Source organism: Saccopteryx leptura, chromosome 8, assembly GCF_036850995.1.
Source record: "Saccopteryx leptura isolate mSacLep1 chromosome 8, mSacLep1_pri_phased_curated, whole genome shotgun sequence".
In the NCBI taxonomy this organism is placed as follows: Eukaryota; Metazoa; Chordata; class Mammalia; order Chiroptera; family Emballonuridae; genus Saccopteryx; species Saccopteryx leptura.
In genome coordinates this window covers 27,714,969-27,734,162 of record NC_089510.1, presented here as the reverse complement: position 1 = coordinate 27,734,162, position 19,194 = coordinate 27,714,969, and the positions used below count along the sequence as shown (strand labels likewise).

Genomic DNA, 19,194 nt, shown 5'->3' with positions numbered 1-19,194 from the left:
ATTTTATTAGATCTGTCATCCAATTTCTCTCTATTCCCTGACTGCAATCAAATCTACTCACGTCTGTTTGGGTAACCTTTATGAGCTCATTTTTCTTTTAAGTCGTAGGGCGGGAGGCAGTATGGGCAGAAGCCCATACAGCTTTATGATTTCATGCTGCCTCCATCCCACCCAAATCTGCTACCATCTGTGTAACTGAATTGATAGGCTGCCCCACATAGGGGCTCAAGATAGCCACTAGTGACCCAAAAAGGGCTGATAGGGTGCTACAGAGAATAAGGTACCTGATATAAATACTTCCTCATCTGGCCTATGGGACCTCAGGTTGAAAACAGCATTCTCCATACCTAGTTCTAGGAAGACCTGCTGCAGCTCAGTACAGTGGTACCTTGAGATAGAAATTTAATTCATTCTGTAACCGAGCTCGTAAGTCAGTCAATTCGTATATCAAACTGCTGATACTAGACCTGTGCACCAACGCACCAACTAACAGCAGCTTCCCAAATCACAACTCGCATCTCGGAATTTCGCTTGGATCTCAAATAAAAATATGGACTGAGTCGCAACTCATATCTTAAAAATTTATATGTTGGTCTGTTCGTATCTCAAGGTACCACTGTATACAACTTTCACTGACTCACTGCCCCAGCAAGTCTCCAGCATTCTGCCAAACCATATGAATGGCAGCCATCATCCATTCTAATAGGGTATGGTTTCCTGAATTGTCATGGCAGTTCTGAAGACACTGCTTCAAGGAGTAGTATGTGGTAATGGTGGCCTATTTCTCCATTTCTGTTCTGAGAGCATGGTGCCACCCACCCTCTATGTCCCACAACCACAGCAACCAAACTGCCAGGGGCTCAGCAGGTTTCTGCCTGAATTTTGCCCCTAACTCCATCAGCTCTGCCTGGGTGTAGGACCAAACCACAGAATGCTCAACTACCTGTGGAAGGAGTTTTTCCTGCCCCTGAGGCACTCTTGGCTGCTGGGTTTATACCTTCTGAGTGACCACCAACCGAGCTCTGAGTCTGCAGATGGCAGTTTCAGCCCAAACATCCTCCTCAGAAAAGGAGGAGTTGGAAACACCTGCTCCTGCTGACTCAGAGCCACTCCACCAGCATGGATGCTGCTCCTTCTTCAGCGCCCATTTTGGCTCTTGCAGCTGCCAGCGCTCAGCCTGAAGCTGAAGCTTGAGCTCAAGCTCTTAAACCCACAGTTGTTTCTCTAACAACTTTTGCTGCCAACATTCAGCTTCTAGGGCAAATTGCAGCTCGCCAACCCATAACTCCTTCTCCAGAGACCGTTCCAGTTCCGGGCACTATTGGTGTTCAGCCTGCATCTTACATTGTGGCTCTCAAGAGCAGTTGGCCTCCTTCTCTAGTGTTTGTTCCAGTTCAAATCGTTGCTGGTTCTCAGCCTGTAGCCTGAACTGCAGTTCTTAAACCTGCAACTCTTTCTCCATTCCAGCTCATGCCATTGTTGATGCTCAGTCTGCAGCTTGTCCTGGAGCTTTTGACCTCAGGCAACCTCTCACACAGAGCATTCAGTGTCTTCTCACAGGGCTGTACAAAATACCCAGCTAATAATCCCCAAAAGGACAACCACAGAGAACCATATGCTGGAGATAACTCTTCTATCGCACCCTTCAAGGGTGTCCGTGGCTCCATACCAATCTGATCTGAGTACTGCCCACTATGCCAGATGTAATGCTGGTGGTTGAGGCCAGGCAGTTTCACACTGAATTAGGGCAGACAATAAAGGAACTATGAAGCCAGAAAGCATCAGGCCATTACCCATTTATTCGAGGCTCACAGAGGAACAGATGAGTGAATAAACAAAGGAAAACTGCTTTTCACAGTGGAGGGCAAGGGATCAGGAAAACTGCCCCCCCCTTGTTTCCATTAACTTGAAAAAAAAAACAACAAACAACTGCCCCTCATGGTGGTGGCTGAGGGAATCAAGGAACCACACCTCACAGTAGCAGGAGAGTGATCTGGGAGAATCGCCCCCAAGGGAAAGCACTCACAGCTTTTCATAGAGACAAACACATGGTTTTCTGCCATGTGCTCACTCAGTAATTGTGCAAAGTGCTTGCAGAAGGGAAACCAGTGGGCAAGCCTAACATAGCTGTTTTCCCCACACAAATTAAATTTTTAAAAAGATTAATCACAGAATTTTTATTTTTAAACCATGCTCACATTGTAGCTTTGAATGGTAATGACAACTCAACTATCACTACAATCTAGAATGTTTTCTTTGACAAAAAAAAAAACATGTAGGCAAGATTCTTGAAAGAGAAGTTTATTAATAGTGAAAGTGGCACAATTATATACATGAGAGGGAAAGACCCTTTTATTTACATAAAGACTTTTAAGTTTTTATTTCTAACTAGCTAGCATTAAAACTAGAGCATTTATAAAAAAAAAACAGTATAGTAGCATGAACTTATCTGATCCCTAGTTTAGGTAAAACATCATTATGAACAAGATAAAAAAAAATTTTGTATTATCTACACTCCATATTGAACACAATCACATCAGAAACATCACATAGTCCTGACACATAATTATACCTTTATTCTTTAATATCACGGTTACTTTTTTGCTATTTATGTCCTTAATCTCTAAGTAAATCATATAAGTGAGAGTAGAAAAGAAAAGCCAGAACAAGGAATCATGGGTCCCCAAACTTTTTTACACAGAGGGCCAGTTCACTGTCCCTCAGACCGTTGGAGGGACGCCACATACAGTGCTCCTCTCACTGACCACCAATGAAAGAGGTGCCCCTTCCAGAAGTGCGGTGGGGGGCCGGATAAATGGCCTCAGGGGGCTGCATGCAGCCTGCGGGGCCGTAGTTTGGGAATGCCTGTTAGTCTGTAATTATAAATCCTGGTGAGTGAGGGGAAACTAGCTGTTTAACCTGTGTCTTATTAACTGATAGGAGCAGTATAAGGTTTTTAAAAATGCGTGAGTCAAAAAAAATTCCAGGCAGATTCTCTACATCATCAATCAAATTTTGGTACTTTTCCACCTTTCCACCTTCAGCCAGGATCTATTGTAAAACAAATGCAATGAATTGATTTGATGAGTGGTACCTTCAGATCTTTTTCTCTGCATTTAGTACACACCTGGGAATAGAACAAGCTAGGATCCATGACTCTCGCAGCTGGATTGCAAATGAGAAAGGCTGGCTCCTCCCATTCCTACAGGGAATTGTTAGAAACATTTTAGAATAAAATAATTTGACCCATATTTTTCTTGGCTAAAACAACTCAATTTAATAAGGATGGGTTATTCTCCTAAATCAGCTATGTTCTGATGGAATAAATAGGTTGCCTGCACTTCCCATTTCAAAATGAAAATTCAATTCACAGGCTGCTAGATGTCAAGATATTCACAGAAAACATGGAAATGACACAAAGATACCAGTTGCCTAGAAATAATGAATTGGAAGGCAAACTTATAAAGTAAGCACACAAATGAATGTTTAATCAGGTATTATATTTGAGCCAATGTAGTTTTAGATGCTACAAAGAATATTTGTGCAGTTTCCATCTGGTTGGGTTTTTTTTTTTTTCAGAAGCAAGGGTTGTTTGACTGCATTATAATGCACTATGTGGTAAAATAGGGGAGGGAGGGGAGGAGCAGTCAAGCCATGGTGACCAGATACTGCAGAAGAAGAAGAGAAGTGGGGATAAAATCAGGTAAAGCCTGCCCTTGTTTTGTTATGTAAAGTAAATGCGAGTTTAGGGCACATAAATGAACACATATGCTTAATATATCACCATGATGGAAATGGAATCCTATTTATCAAATAAATTCCCCTTTATCCAGAACCCATGAAAAGAAAAATCGTGAATATATACTCAACTATAAAGGCTATATGTATCTATAAGACTCCAAAGTACCTTATGAATCAAAAAAAATTTTTTTCAGTGCTAACTGCATTTTATTGTTTTCAAATAAGGTAATAGTCTTATGGAAAATTATATTGCTAGGTTAATGATAATGTTCTAGTAATCAGAATATTTTAGTCCTCAATCACACAGCCTATAAGGAGAGTTAGCCTAATACTTTAAGTGACTATGTGCCATTAAATTATCTTAGAGAATGCTCCTTTAAAAGGTTTCTATGGGCCCTGGCCAGTTGGCTCAGTGGATAGAATGTCAACCTTGTGTGTGGACGTCCCAGGTTTGATCCCTGGTCAGGGCACACATGAGAAGTGAACATCTCCTTCCCCTCCTTCTTCTCCCCAACCCCCTCACAGCTAGTGGCTCAATTGGTTCAAGCGTCAGCCCCAGGCACTCTGGACAGCTTGATTGGTCCAAGTGGGTCAGCCTCGGGTGCTGAGGATAGCTCGGTTGATTTGAGCATCGGCCCCAAACAGGGGTTGCTGGGTAGATCCTGGTCAGGGGACATGCAGGAGTCTGTCTATCTCCCCTACTCTTACTTTTAAAAAAAAAGTTTCTATGAATCTGGGTTTTTTAATTCTGTTTGTCCATTTGTTTTGTTTTGTTTTTTTTAGATTCCACATATAAGTGAAACCATGCAGTATTTGTCTTTCTCTGACTCATTTCACTCAGCATAACACCTGCTGAGGGGGAATGCAGTAGATAAGATTGTGATAAATTTGCATGGTGAAAAATGATTACTAGAGGTAGTGGGATGATCACATTGTAAGGTATAAAAATGTCAAATCACTATATTGTACACCTGAAACTAATATATGTAACATAATATTGTACACCAACTATACTTAAAAAAAAAATTTAAATTCTTTCTGGGTAGTTCAACCTGTCAGACTGATAACTCCTTTCGCCCTTTACTCTGAACATCAGTGGTTCTCCAGCATGGAGTCGGTGTTCCCTGACCTGCTCCACTGCCACTCAGCTAGAGAAAGGTGGGGCAGCAGTCTCTATTCCTGGACTGAGGCTTCCAGGTCTCTCCCTGAGAGTTTAGGACTTCCTTTACTCTTCCACTTAATGGGTGTGGAGCTAAGTAATTTGCTCCTGCATGGAAAGCTCATACGGAAGAAAAGCAGAGACAGGGACCTGTCAGAGTTCTCAAATTCCCGCTTCACCGCCTGGGTTCTGGGAAACAACCCTCCTTCCACTCAGTTTGTGCTCCTCCTATGTGTTCCGTGTGGAGACCTGCTCTAGTCTCCCTTTGTGTCCACCTAGATCTCTATCAGCAAGCAGACAGTCAAAAGGTCGCATTCTAGAGTGAATTTGTGAAAAAGCAAATATTATTTTTTATCTAACACAAGTTTAGGGGAAAAAAAGTTAAAACTCAACAAATCCTCAAAAGCTTTATAAATTTAGAAGTGACAAATGTCATTAACACTTATCAATTACCTTTCAAAAGCGCTCAGCAGAAAGTGTCCCAGCAGTGGCTTATACCTATGCTGAATCCATTATGTGAGTAGGGGATGAAAAGAAATCCTGGGACAAAGGACCTGTCTTCACTCACACACACACACTCACACACACACACGCACGCACATGCACACACACACACACGCACACTTGCACACACAACTTGTTACCATGCATACTTTGCAAAATACCTGGATATCTTCAAGGCTTTCAATAGCTTTACTATGGCATGTACTCCAGTTTACCTTCTAGTGTCCTCATAATGAGTGAAGTTGGCAGTCATCAAGTTAAGAAAGAAAATAAATAAGTGAGCCAAGTATTTTATCTTATGGTCCCTCTACCTCTGGTCAGAAAAAAATCAAAATGTTCCAGCTTGCTTCTGGCAAACATGCAGGCTATGCAACATAAAATACCTGTATCAATAATAACTTATTTGCATATGCAATTTAATGTTAATAGTGGTGATTATTTGGCCCCCATCTTTCTCCCTCCAAACCTACCCATTCAAAAATATACTAGAGTGAAAGTAACTACTAATTTATTTTAAATTTATATATGTAGACTTTTACTTCTGATAAAATAAAAAAGATATTTAATTTCAATAAAAGTCCTGTCATGTTTCATGTAAGCAGGAATTATTTAGACATGAGTTATTACACAAAGGAGAAATCATTCAAATGAGCTAACCTATACTATGTGAGGTAATTAAGTGCTGTTTTCAAAGTTAAAATACCAGAAACGAGAGAAGACCCAGGATTTGGCCAGGACATCTTTAGGTTGTATAAGCAGGGTCAGGAAACTCATTGATTATGGCTCAGTCCACACGTCAATCAGCACAGCATATATTGTCAGTGCATGGCTTTGACCCATCCCTCACTCCCTCCCATCCCCAGTTAAATTCATCTTTAGTCTAATGAAACCCTCTGAGTTTTATACATATGCATTGCCCTTGACAACTAAAAAAAATAAGATACTGAGATAATTAACACAACAATAATGATATTTTGACTAATATACTCAAGAAATTCAAAACTCTGGTAGAACGGTAAAGTGCAAGCTTAACTCCATACTGCAGCAAAAAGGTTGCTTTTTCTTCAGCAGTTTGTTCCCCCCAAAACTGAATACATTATTTAGATAAATGTCAGACTACAAACTATATTAAAACTACTTCAAAGGCTTCTCATTCCATCTGACAATAACAACACGCTACAAAAGATTTACTCAGTGAGCTGCCTTCTCCTGTAGTAGTCTCCCTTTTCTTCTCCCGGGAACCCGGATGTACAGTTAAGAGACCCTGGCAGAGTCAGAAGCAGACAGCAGTGCACTCCCAATGCACATCCTGGCCCAGCTGTTTTCTTCTAGAATGTTTTCCAGAACTCACACAGTTTCAAGTTTCTTTAAATACAGCTTAGGTATAAAACAATTTTTTGTAGGTATAAAAATGGTCACATCTTTATACATTATGAAATTTTAAGCTGAAAAAAATTTTTGTGTCCCAACTTTAATGTTTTTGAATAAAATACTCTTCTTCCAACAGTGTTCAAAGTTCAGGTTAACTATATGATATAGGTAACAAGTGGTCTCTGTCTTCTCTAGTTCCAAAATAGAAGTTTTGATTAAAGCTCTTCCCTGCCATGAAAAAAAAAGCACAATTAATTGAAAAAATAACAGTGTACATTGAAATGCACTTTTGCTGTAATACATTGCCAAGCTATGTTCCTAAAATCACCAATACTTTGTATTTGCTTTCTTCACAGGAAAGTTACCCTGCACTTTGCTAAATTTAAAAACAGATCCTTCTCTACAAAGATCATGTAATGCTTTTATTAAACCCTAAATTAAGTCTGTGAACATCTTCTTGGTCTACTGATAGATAAAATTGCTGAGATTAAATGAAACTAAAAATGTGGTATGGATTATGGGCCTAACATATTTTCAATGCCGTCTTCCTCAGTGAACAACCCTCTTAAGATTATAGTGTCTGTGTCAACTTCCTTTTGTTTCACTCATCTTTTTTAAATCTCCTGTCACATGGGTTTTTTTAATATATTGATATTAATACCAGATAGTTTACCAGCAGAAACTGAAACAATGTAATCATTGGATTCTCCTAATTAGGCTGTCCTGAATCCTTTCTTTGGATGCCTTAGCCTAGATGAAATGCACTTTTCATTCAGGAAATAGGCTCAGGCAGGTAGCCCTGAAGGGCTTTTATAAAGCCTTAGGAAGACAAAAATGTCAGTCATGTTCTTTCTATTAGATAACACTGGAATGGAGCCACAGGTCATCTGCTGGCTAGAGATGCCAGGATGAGTGGCTATCCTGGTTTAAAAGGCAGACTCCTGGTAATATTTATATTTATTGTTCGAACAGCAGGGTGGGCAGCACCTGCCTGGGGCCAAGTCAGATGTCCAAATATTTTTTTAATTAATTTTAATGGGGTGACATTGATAAATCAGGGTACATATGTTCAGAGAAAACCTCTTCAGATTATTTTGACATTTGATTATGTTGCATACCCCTCACCCAAAGTCAAATTGTCTTCTGTCACCTTCTAGCTGGTTTTCTTTGTGCCCCTCCCCTCCCCCAACCCCCTCCTTTTCTTGTCCAAGGATTTTTAAAGGAGTCTCCACCATGCACGTGGAATAAGAAAAGTATCTTCCTCAATTTCTTTAAGTGTTCACTTGTCCCTTCCTATCAGAGAGGAATCATGAGCGAGGGGCTGCCTATGAGAGAAAAGGGGTTTGGAGCAAAGGGGCAGAGGTTCTAACTGGGGCCCTGGGGGTGATCCTGACCCATGCTCAAGTTCTTCTAGAAGTCTGCATGAATTGTTCTGGTTTTCTCTTTGAAACGCCAAGTGAAGCCGTGTGGCCTGTGTGAGACCTATCCCCAAGAAGCACCTTTGTGAGGGCAGCATTAGGAGCAAATATAAAAGCCAAATCTTACCCACTACATTCAATTAATGCCCATAATGTTCTCTTTATAAGATAGTTTATTTTCTAACCGAAGTCTGGTTATAGATACTAAGGAACAAAAAGAAACAACCTGCAGACACTTGCCCAAAGTGCAGGCTGAGAAAAGCAAATGGACAGAATGAAATGTTAGATGAACATGACTGAGGCAAGAGATACATTTTAATGAGAGTTGTGTGGTTCAAAGCATAGTGAAAAGTATTCATAGAGATACTTAAATGTAAGGATTTATGGTTACTCAAATGCTTTTCATGGAAATTGTCTATGAAAAATATTTTAGAGCGTTAAATCATAGGTGATGTATGCTAATGAGAGAAAAATGTAACATAGCCCAGGAAGCTCCAGGCCAGAATACACAGTGTCTTCACTTAGTCCCTTCCACTGTCCCAGGCTTCTTTTGCTCATTGATAAAATTTAAATAAGAAACATTCAACTCATAAAACCATTACGAGAAATAAATGAGATAGCCTGTATGGAAATGTATTCATTGTAAAGAACTCAAGAAATATCAGTTATCACCAGAACTATCATAGGGACAGGAATGACACGCCCCACTGGAGCCAGTATTCCCAGGCAAACCGCTGAGAGCCTGTAGGGGCGCTGTTCCCAACGCTTACATTTGATGCTCTCTCACAAAAGCTGCAAACTCGGGATCATTGGCATACAGTTCCAAAATTCTCATTCGTTCTTGAATTTCCTTTAAAAATAAAAAAGAAAGAAGAAGTGGCCATATGCTACATTAGAAAAACCCCAAACATCTTTTTAAAAAGAGTTCTAATTTCTATTAGGAATTAAGAGCGCTAGCTAGAGGAGAGAAGGGCCTTTTCAGAGAAATGGGAGGCTTGGATAGTACATGAACCGCTCAGAATAACGCAGACATATTTCTGTGGGAGAGAGGGAGCAGGGAGAGAGCATTCACTAATAGTAGAAAAAGAAACCACTGGGTGGGGAACAGGTATATATAGCACAGATTTATTTGCATACAATCTGTACCCTACATCAATGGGAGATACTACAAGGGAAAAACTAATCAGAAAAGACTTCTTGTCTTTCCTTGAAGCTCATGTACACACATATGCACAAACACGCACGCGCACACACACCCTACATCAGAAGAGCAACAACAGAAAAGCAAAGTTTCCTACCTCTCTAGAAAGCCCACTGTTCTCGTACACTTGTCTGATTTCTTCCCTGCTCAGGCCACCAAACACCCCTCCTCCTGCAGAGTTGTAGAAGGGACGCTGAGGATAGGGTCCCTCATACTGCTCAATTCCCGCCTCTTGGCTTTTGTATGTGGGGTTGTACTTGACAGCATCTTCAAAGCGTGCGCCGCTGTCAGGCTGCCTGCTGGAGCTGCAAAAGGAAAAGTATGATCAATTCAGGTCCTGGTTCAGTTGCTCAACCACCTGTCGTGAGATTTCTGTTGGGGAAGAGACTAATAAAAATGGGGAGAGGTGACTGTGAAAAATATCCAGATCAATCTCAAAAATTATTATCAAAGTATTATCATTATTATCTCCTCAACTACATGGCAAGCATCCCATGGAATTGTTCCATGTCTCATAATATATCTTCATTTGCCCCACAGTGTCTGGCACTCAATAAATGTTGATAGGAAAACAAGCATGCAAATACATAATAGTTCATTAAATGCATATGGTGCCATCATTCCCAGAGTCTAACACACAGAGACGCTGATAGAACTAGAAATATGGGGGATTGGGCCTCAATTAAATTCAATTCAGGGCTACAAATATTTACTGATCATTTATTATGTGCCTAAAACTGTCCTAGATATTAATGATATGAAATATTTGTTGGAATTCCTCTCCAGAAATGATAGTATAGTCTAATGCAAAGTCAGACTCAATAAAAAGTATAAGAACAATGATGGAAGTATGTTCTGGGCACTCAAGAAACCTAAAAGAGGTGCCTGCTTAGCAAGAAGAGGGTAACAGAAGGTAATCCAGACCTAAACCAGTAGCTCCACAGACTATAGAGGTACAAAAGCAAAGTGCAATCACAGATTGCAATCACATAAAAACCCGAAAGATCTTTGGATTGTTAGTTTAGCAAGTAGAACAGGTTATATTTTATCCATTAATGAAGCTATGCTTAACTGAAAGAAAACCAGATTTCATTTTTTGTCAGATCCTTATCTGGACTAAAACCAGAATGAGCCAAAGGATAATAAACTAACAGATCTGGTCCTCACATAAGGGTATCACCTCAACTTCATCACCCTTCTACCCCTCCCCAACTGTGAAACAGACATTTGGCCATACTCAATGATGCCATTTCTTCACTGTGCCTTGGGATTCATTCATTCATGCCTTCCTAACTTAGCTCATGCTCATTCAACTATCTAGTAAGTGTGCCACCCCACCCAAAGTAAATATCTACTCTTCTGTCCAACTAATTAACATAACCTTCATTAAAATTTCTAAGACTCTTGGAGATCTTTTATAAGATAGCAATAGAGTAGATGGATGTTCTACTCACCTCCTCCCAGGAGTTGTAACTAAATTTAAGAATAATCATCCCGAAAAACCAACTCAGGACTAAATGAAGAGGAGTCTTAAAACCAAGGATTCACAGAAGAAGCCGCATCGAGACGCACAAAGGGCTGCCGCTGCTCCCAGCAACAAGCGGTGGCTGAAGTTTCAGAGGGACGTGTCAGCCGCAGGGAGGTTGGCTCTGAGAGGTGTGAGTCCTAACCCTCAAGCTGGCCTCCCCAGACAAGAGTGCCAGAGCTGAGAAGAGGTTTCCACACAGCGTTTGGTGGTGAAAAAAGTGAGATTTCTGTGTGCCAGAAAGAGATGTGAGTTCTCAGAGATGCAGGCACCCTCTTAAAGGGACAATGCAGAAAATCTTGTTCACAGCCACCTATCCTGGGCTCTGGAGGAAGGACAGCTGAGCAGACTAGAGTTGGGAGAGGAGCATGTGAGATTGGCAGCCTGGGGAGAGACATACTGGGTGAACGGCCACCAAGAGCCCTGTGCTGAATTATTCTTCAATTCCACAGTCATGATCTTTCATAGGTAGAGCACTCCCTTTTATATGGTATCATCCTGGAGGAAAGCAACTGCCTCACCCTCGGGAATCTCTCTTGCCCCATCCCATGGAGATTGGGCCCTGGCTGAGAAGTAAGCAGTTTTGGCCAGGGAACAGAGAATGGCTGAACAGACTCAGGGAGTAACAATGACTTAGTTGACTGCCTTTGATGCTGGAGCTATTTCCTCTACTTTCCTGAGAATATGACTAGTGCTTGATACAAAAGATCAATGAAACTAAGACAAGGTTCTTTGAAAAGGTAGACAAGGTTGATGAACCTTTAACCACTCATCAAGAAAAAAAGAGCCTGACCAGGAGGTGGAGCAGTGGATAGAGTGTCGGACTGGGATGTGGAAGACCCAGGTTCGAGACCCCAAGGTCACCAGCTTGAGCGCGGGCTCATCTGATGTGAGCAAAAAGCTCACCAGCTTGGATCCAAGGTCACTAGCTTGAGCAAGGGGTTACTCGATCTGCTGAAGGCCCATGGTCAAGGCACATATGAGAAAGCAATCAATGAACAACTAAGGTGTTGCAACAAAAAACTGATGATTGATGCTTCTCATCTCTCTCCATTCCTTTCTGTCCCTATCTATTCCTCTCTCTGACTCTCGCTCTGTCTCTGAAAAAAAAAAATTTAAAAAAATCAAAACCTTTAAAAAAAAAAGAGAGAGAGGACCTAAATAAATAAAATCAGATATGAAAGAGGAATAAAAACTGACATCACAAAAATACAAAGGATTTTAACAAAATAAATACTATGAAGAACTAGATGCCAAAAAAAAAAAGGACAATCTGGGTGAAATGGATAAATTCCTAGGAACATAAATCTTCCAAAATTGAATCTGGAAGATTGAGAAAACCTGAGCAGACTGATAACAACAAATGAAATAGAAACAGTTATTAAAAAAAAAAAAAAAAAAAGACAAACGTCCTGGACCAGATGGCTTCGCAGACGAATTTTACCACATACTCAAAGAAGAACAAACATCTATCCTTCTCAAAATATTCCAAAAAATTCAGAGGAGAAAAGACTTCTAAGCTCATTTTACAAGACAAGCATTATCCTAATTCCAAAACCAGGTAAAGACACTCCAAAGAATGAAAACCATAGGCCAATATCCCTAATAAACATAGATGCTAAAATTCTCAACAAAATATTAGCAAACTGGATCCAGCAATACATTATAAAGATCATACATCATGATCAAGGGGGATTTATTCCAGGGAGGCGAGGTTGATAAAATATTCTCAAATCAATAAATGTGATACATTATATAAACAAAATAAAGGATAAAAATCACACGATCATATCAATAGATATAGAAAAAGCATTCAATAAAATCCACACCCATATATGATCAAAACTCTCAACAAAATGGAAATACAGGGACTATATCTCAACATAATAAAGGTAAAGTCCATATAGGACAAACTGACAGCCAACATCATACTCAATGGGCAAAATTTAAAAGCAATCCCCTTAAGATCAGAAACAAAACAAAGGTGTCCCTTTTCACCACTCTTATTCAATATAATACTAGAAGTCTTAAGCCACAATCAGACAAGAAGAAATAAAAGGCATCCAAATTAGAAAAGAAGAAGTAAAACTGTCATTATTTGCTGACAACATGATACTGTATACAGAAAAACCTAAAGTCTTAGCCAAAAAACTACTAGATCCAATAAATGAATTTGACAAAGTGGCAGGATATTAACATTGAGAAATCAGTGGCATTTCATACACCAACAATAAACTGTCAGAAAGAGAAATAAGGAAACAATCCCCTTCACTATTGCAACAAAAATAAACAAATAACATACCTGGGGATAAACTGAACCAAGGAGTTTAACACTTGTACTTGGAAAATTATAAGACATTAAAAAATAAACTGAGAAAGATATAAACACATGGAAGCATATACCATGTTCATGTATAGAAAGAATATACATCATTAAAATGTCTATACTACCCAAATTAACCTATAAATTCAATGCAATTCTCATAAAAATACCAATGGCATACTTCACAGATCTATAACAAATATTCCAAAAATTTATATGGAACCAAAAAAGGAACCTGAATAGCCTTGACAATCTTAAAAATGAAGAACAAAGTGGGAAGTATCACACTTCCTGATATCAAGCTATACTACAAGACCATTGTAATCAAAACAGCCTGGTGCTGGCATAAGAACAAGCATACAGATCAATGCAACAGAACAGAGAACCCAGAAATAAACCCAGGCCTTTATGGTCAATTAATATTTGACAAAGAAGGCAAGAATATACAGTGGAGTAAAGACAGTCTCTTTAATATATGGTGCTGGGAAAATTGGACAGGTACATGCAAAAAAGAAACTAAACCACCAACTTACTCCATTCACAAAAATAAGCTAAATATGGATAAAAGACCTAAAAATAAGCTGTGAAACCATAAAAATCCTAGAAGAAAATATAGGCAGTAGACTTTCAGACATCTCTCGCAGTAATATTTTTGCTTATATACCTCCGCAAGTGAAATGAAGTACAAAATAAACATATGGGACTACAGCACACTAAAAAGCTTTTGCACAGCAAAGGAAACCATAAATAAAGTAAAAAGACTACCCACTGTATGAGAGAACATATTCACCAATATGCCTGATAAAGGTTTAATAACAAAATTTTATAAAGAACTTATAAAACTCAACACCAGGAAGACAAACAATACAATTAAGAAATGAGCAAAGGACCTGAATAGACACTTCTCCAAAGAGGACACACAGATGGTAAACAGGCATATGAAAAAATGCTCACCTTCACTAACCATCAGAGAAATACAAATTAAAACCCCAATGAGATACCACCTCACACCTGCCAGAAAGGCTCTCATTAACAAGTCAACACACAAGTGCTGCTGAGGGTGTGGAGAAAAGGGAACCCACCTGTACTGCTGGTAGGAATACAGAATCATGCAGCCATTGTGGGAAAAGTATGGCATTTCCTCAAGCAATTAAAAATGAAAATGACTTATGACCCAGATATCTCACCTCCAAGGATATATCCTAAGAATCCCAAAATACTAATTCAAAAGAATACCTCCATGTTCATTGCAGTGTTGTTTGCAATAGCTAAGATCTGAAAACAGCCCAAGTGTCCATCAGTGATCAAGTGGATAAAAAAGCTGTGGTATATTTACACATTGTAATACTACACAGCTGTAAAAAAAAAAAAAAAAAAAAAAAAAAAAAAAAAAAAAAAAGGAAATCTTACCTTTTATAACAGCATGGATGGACCTGGAGATTATTACACTAAGTGAAAGAAGCCAGGCAGAAAAAGATAAATACTATATGATCTTACTCTATGTGGACTCTAATGAACACAATAAACTAAGAAAGAAAATAAAAACAGAGGCAGGGTTATAGGGAGCAGGTGGATGGCTGTCAGAGGGAAGGGAGAAGAGGGGACTGGATCAAAAAAAAGGTGAATGGATTAGCAAAAAAAACATATATACCTTATACATATATACAGCCAACAGGGTATCAAAACAGCCAGAGGGAATAGGAGCGTGGGTGTAGGGAGGGGGGAGAAAGGGGAAGGAAAGAGACTTTGCATGAGGCATGGGGCACACAATGGGAGGCGTAGATGGTGTTATATATATATATATTGAGTGGGACACTTGAAACCATGTCAACACAATAAATTAAAAAATAAAAATAAAAAACTTCTAAGACTCTCTCCCTCAGGCAAAAACAATTCACTCCTCACCTAGGTCCCTTAGCATCTTATGCGAACTGCTGCTCTGTTTGTTTCCAGTTGACACCATTCAAGCACAGAAACCATGTTTTCCTTCATCCTTATGCCTTTCTCCCCTTCACCCCGGATCCCTATCCAATATCTGTCACGTAGTAAGTTCTAAATGAATGGAGAAAAGTAGCATTTTATTCCACCAGAGAGCAATTTTCTTTATTTACCTAAGGGGCTTCTCTCTTTCTCTCCGAGCATTCGGAGTTTGAAGAGTCCTGACGAGGAAGAAGATGACAGCAGAACAGACCAGGAGAAGTCCCACCACAGAGGCGATGGTGATGCCTATCACCAAGGGCTCGGATATAAACTCCTCACAGTGCTCACCTCGGTACCACCAGTTCTCACCCACCCTGCATCTGTAATGAGAAGTGACTGAGTCTGAACACGGAATCACCGCTGAAAGTAATGATTAACAGCAGAAGCATCAGCAGGACTGCGGAAAGGTAAAGAAGTAAATGCCGACCGCATGAACCTTCAGCAAAGAGGTAAATACACAGGTGAAGTGATCATATGCTATGAGGTTGTGCATAATGCCTGGCACAGACCCAGGAGATGCTCAATGACTATGTACAAATGATAGAACAAAAGACTCACTAGATTTAAAAGAAGTATTCTATTCAACTCCTTTCGTCATGGATAACATAAAATGGGTCCAGAAGGAAAGTGAATGGTGTGAGATCACACTATTAGAGCTGGGTCTGGAACCCAGGTCCCCAAACTCCTCCTGTTCTTTCCCCACAATGTCGAGATCCTTCAAACTCCCAGGCCACAGACTGTGCAAAAATGTCTTCAAATCCCGGGGCAGGAAGGAAATCACTGCCTTTCAAAATATATAATATTAATTTCTCTGGATATCAAGTGACGACTTTTCCACTTAGTTTTGTAGTTCAACATTATATAAATATATATTTTCTCACAAAGAAAAGTCTGAATCATTTCGATCCAGTTCCTCTGTTTTGGGCATTATGTCAACATTTGACCTTTTTCACATTTTCAACCTGTCCTCTTGTATATTCTCAGCATTCTCTCCTTTTACACCAGTGACTGTGGTGTGTGGCTGGGAGGTTGGTTTGCTCTGCTTTGTATAAGGGCCACGGGCAAGAAATGATGGTCAGGCGACCTGTATTTGCTCATTTGTCTGCTGTATTTTTTTGGCTCCAGCTTTTTAAAACATGGATCTCAAGTATTTAAAACATATTTGTAATAACTGCAAAGACTTTAAATAGCTGCTTTCCTTGATCTCTGAATACTAAGTAGGACCCAGAGAAGCTTAAAGCCATTAAAAACAATCCAAATAGAAAAAAATGTTTCTTTGTTTTCACTTTCAGATACAGTATAAAGCAGTGGTCCCCAACCTTTTTTGGGCCACGAACCGGTTTAATGTCAGAAAATATTTTCACGGACTGGCCTTTAGGTGGGACGGATAAATGTATCACGTAACTGAGACAAGTGTCAAGAGTGAGTCTTAGACGGATGTAACAGAGGGAATCTGGTCATTTTCTAAAAATAAAACATCGTTCAGACTTAAATATAAATAAAATGGAAATAATGTAAGTTATTTATTCTTTCTCTGCGGACCAGTACCAAATGGCCCATGGACCAGTACAGGCCCACGGCCCAGGGGTTGGAGACAACTAGTATAAAGTGTTGATCTTATGCTGAAACCTAACTGAAGCACCAACTGCCTTACCATCACCTCTAAGAACCACAACACAGAGCTCTCCAACTACTCCAAATATTCTCAGTAGGACACTAGATAATATTTTTCTTATAGCTCCCTAAGAGCATAAAACAACTATTTGACCTTGGTATAATTTGAGCCTTCTAACTGACTCAGTCTTCACATGAGAGCTAGATGGCACCAATCTATTGCCTCTAGACATAACGTCTATAATAAATACTGCTGTGAGTATCCCAAAATAGAATAAAGACCCTTTTTCTTCAGAGGAAGTATCTATAACTTTGTAAAGCCCAACTCCCTAAGTACACCATACCTACAGATGGCCCCGTGTCCGGGTATAATGTCACACTTTCCGTCATTGAAGCAGAAGTCAGGCTGCAGGTCACAGAGGCTCTGACAGGGCCGTTCTTCCACACTCAGGTACCCAGGGTGGCATCGGCACTCTGCTTCTCCACTCCTGGGATTCACCAAACACTCAGAAAATTCATTGCATGCCTGAAACTTGCAAGGGTTGGCTTGATCACCTAAAACATCAAACAAACCAGAAAATAATTCAAGGAAAAGCAAAACACAGCAGCTGGGGTACATGAAAGTCCTTTACTAAGGCTTCTTTCTGCTCCAAAGTACCATAGGACAATCCTTTTTCTGTACCATTAAAATACACCATCACCACCAAGACCACAAAAAATTTTGACTCATCCTAGGAATCTTTCTTAGACCTTCCTGAGGGAGCATGGCCCTAACACCACCTTGATTTTAGATTTCTAGCTATCTTTTTTTATTAATTTTAATGGGGTGACACTGATAAATCAGGGTATATATGTTCAGAGAAAACAACTCCAGGTTATTTTGACATTTCATTATGTTGCACAACCAACACTCAAAGTCAAATTGTCTTCTGTCACCTTCTATCTGGTTTTCTTTGTGCCCCTCCCCTCACCCCACCCCCTCTCTCTCCATTCTTCCCCATGCCTCCACACCCGTACCCACCACACTCTTGTCCATGTCTCTGAGTCTCATTTTTATGTCCCATCTATGTATGGAATCATATAGGTTTTGTTTTTTCTGATTTACTTATTTCACTCAGTATAATGTTATCAAGGTCCATCTATGTTGTTGTAAATGATCCGATGTCATCATTTCTTATGGCTGAGTAGTATTCCATAGTATTTATGTACCAAAGCTTTTTAATCCACTATCCACTGATGGACACTTGGGCTGTTTCCAGATCTTCACTATTGTGAAGAATGCTGCCATAAACATGGGGGTGCAATTCTCCTTTTGGAACAGTTCTATGGTGTTCTTAGGGCATAATCTTAAAAGTGGGATAGCTGGGTCAAAAGGCAGTTTGATTTTTAATTTTTTGAGGAATCTCCATACTGTTTTCCACAGTGGCTGCATCAGTCTGCATTCCCACCAGCAGTGCAGGAGGGTTCCCTTTTCTCCACATCGCCGCCAGCACTTATTCTGTGTTGTTTTGTTGATGAGCACCATTCTGACTGCTGTGAGGTGATATTTCATTTTGGTTTTAATTTGCATTTCCCTAATGATTAGTGATGTTGAGCATTTTTTCATATACCTATTGGCCATCTCTGTATGTCCTCCTTGGAGAAGTGTCTATTCATTTCTTGTGCCCATTTTCTTTTTGTGCCCAGTTTTTGATTGGATTGTTTGTCTTCCTGGTGTTGAATTTTACAAGTTCTTTATAAATTTTGGTTATTAACCCCTTATCAGATGTATTGTCGAATATGTTCTCCCATTGTGTAGTTTGTCTCTTTATTCTGTTCTTATTGTATTAAGCTGTACAAAAGCTTTTTAGTTTGAAATAGTCCCATTTGTTTATCCAGTCTTTTATTTCACTTGCCCGTGGAGATAAATTGGCAAATATATTGCTGCGAGAGATGTTGGAGAGCTTACTGCTTATGTTTTCTTCTAAGATGCTTATGGTTTAACGGCTTACATTTAAGTCTTTTATCCATTTTGAGGTTATTTTTGTGAATGATGTAAGTTGGTGGTCTAGTTTCATTTTTTTGCAGGTAGATGTCCAATTTTCCCAAAACCATTTATTAAAAAGGCTGTCTTTATTCCATTGTATGCTCTTACCTTTTTTTGTCAAGTATCAGTTGTCCATGAAGCTATGGGTTTATTTCTGGGTTCTAGTTCTCTTCCATTGATCTATATGCCTGTTATTATGCAAGTACCAGGCTGTTTTGAGTACAATGGCCTTGTAGTATAACTTGATATCAGGAAGTGTGATACCTCCCGCTTTATTCTTCCTTTTCAAGAGTGCTGAGGTTATTCATGTTCTTTTTTGGTTCCATATAAAT

At 39.6% G+C, this 19,194-nt stretch overlaps 1 protein-coding gene across 5 annotated transcripts in view; it reads right to left on the bottom strand.

The window, feature by feature from the left end:
• Positions 1 to 3,558: 3,558 nt before the first annotated feature.
• The window catches only part of IMPG2 (interphotoreceptor matrix proteoglycan 2), an 88,232-nt gene continuing 72,596 nt past the window's right edge, over positions 3,559 to 19,194 (bottom strand). For 3 of the 5 annotated variants that reach the window (XM_066347747.1, XM_066347751.1, XM_066347752.1), the window contains 5 exons: positions 17,181 to 17,391; positions 15,354 to 15,542; positions 9,492 to 9,699; positions 8,964 to 9,043; positions 3,559 to 7,003 (listed from right to left, as the gene is read on the bottom strand). In XM_066347747.1, coding sequence (XP_066203844.1) covers positions 6,991 to 7,003; positions 8,964 to 9,043; positions 9,492 to 9,699; positions 15,354 to 15,542; positions 17,181 to 17,391 — 701 coding nt within the window. In that variant the 3' untranslated portion in view covers positions 3,559 to 6,990. Of the gene's footprint in view, positions 7,004 to 8,959; positions 9,044 to 9,491; positions 9,700 to 15,353; positions 15,543 to 17,180; positions 17,392 to 19,194 lie in introns of those variants that run through there. The other 2 variants (XM_066347750.1, XM_066347753.1) reach the window with 1 other exon arrangement.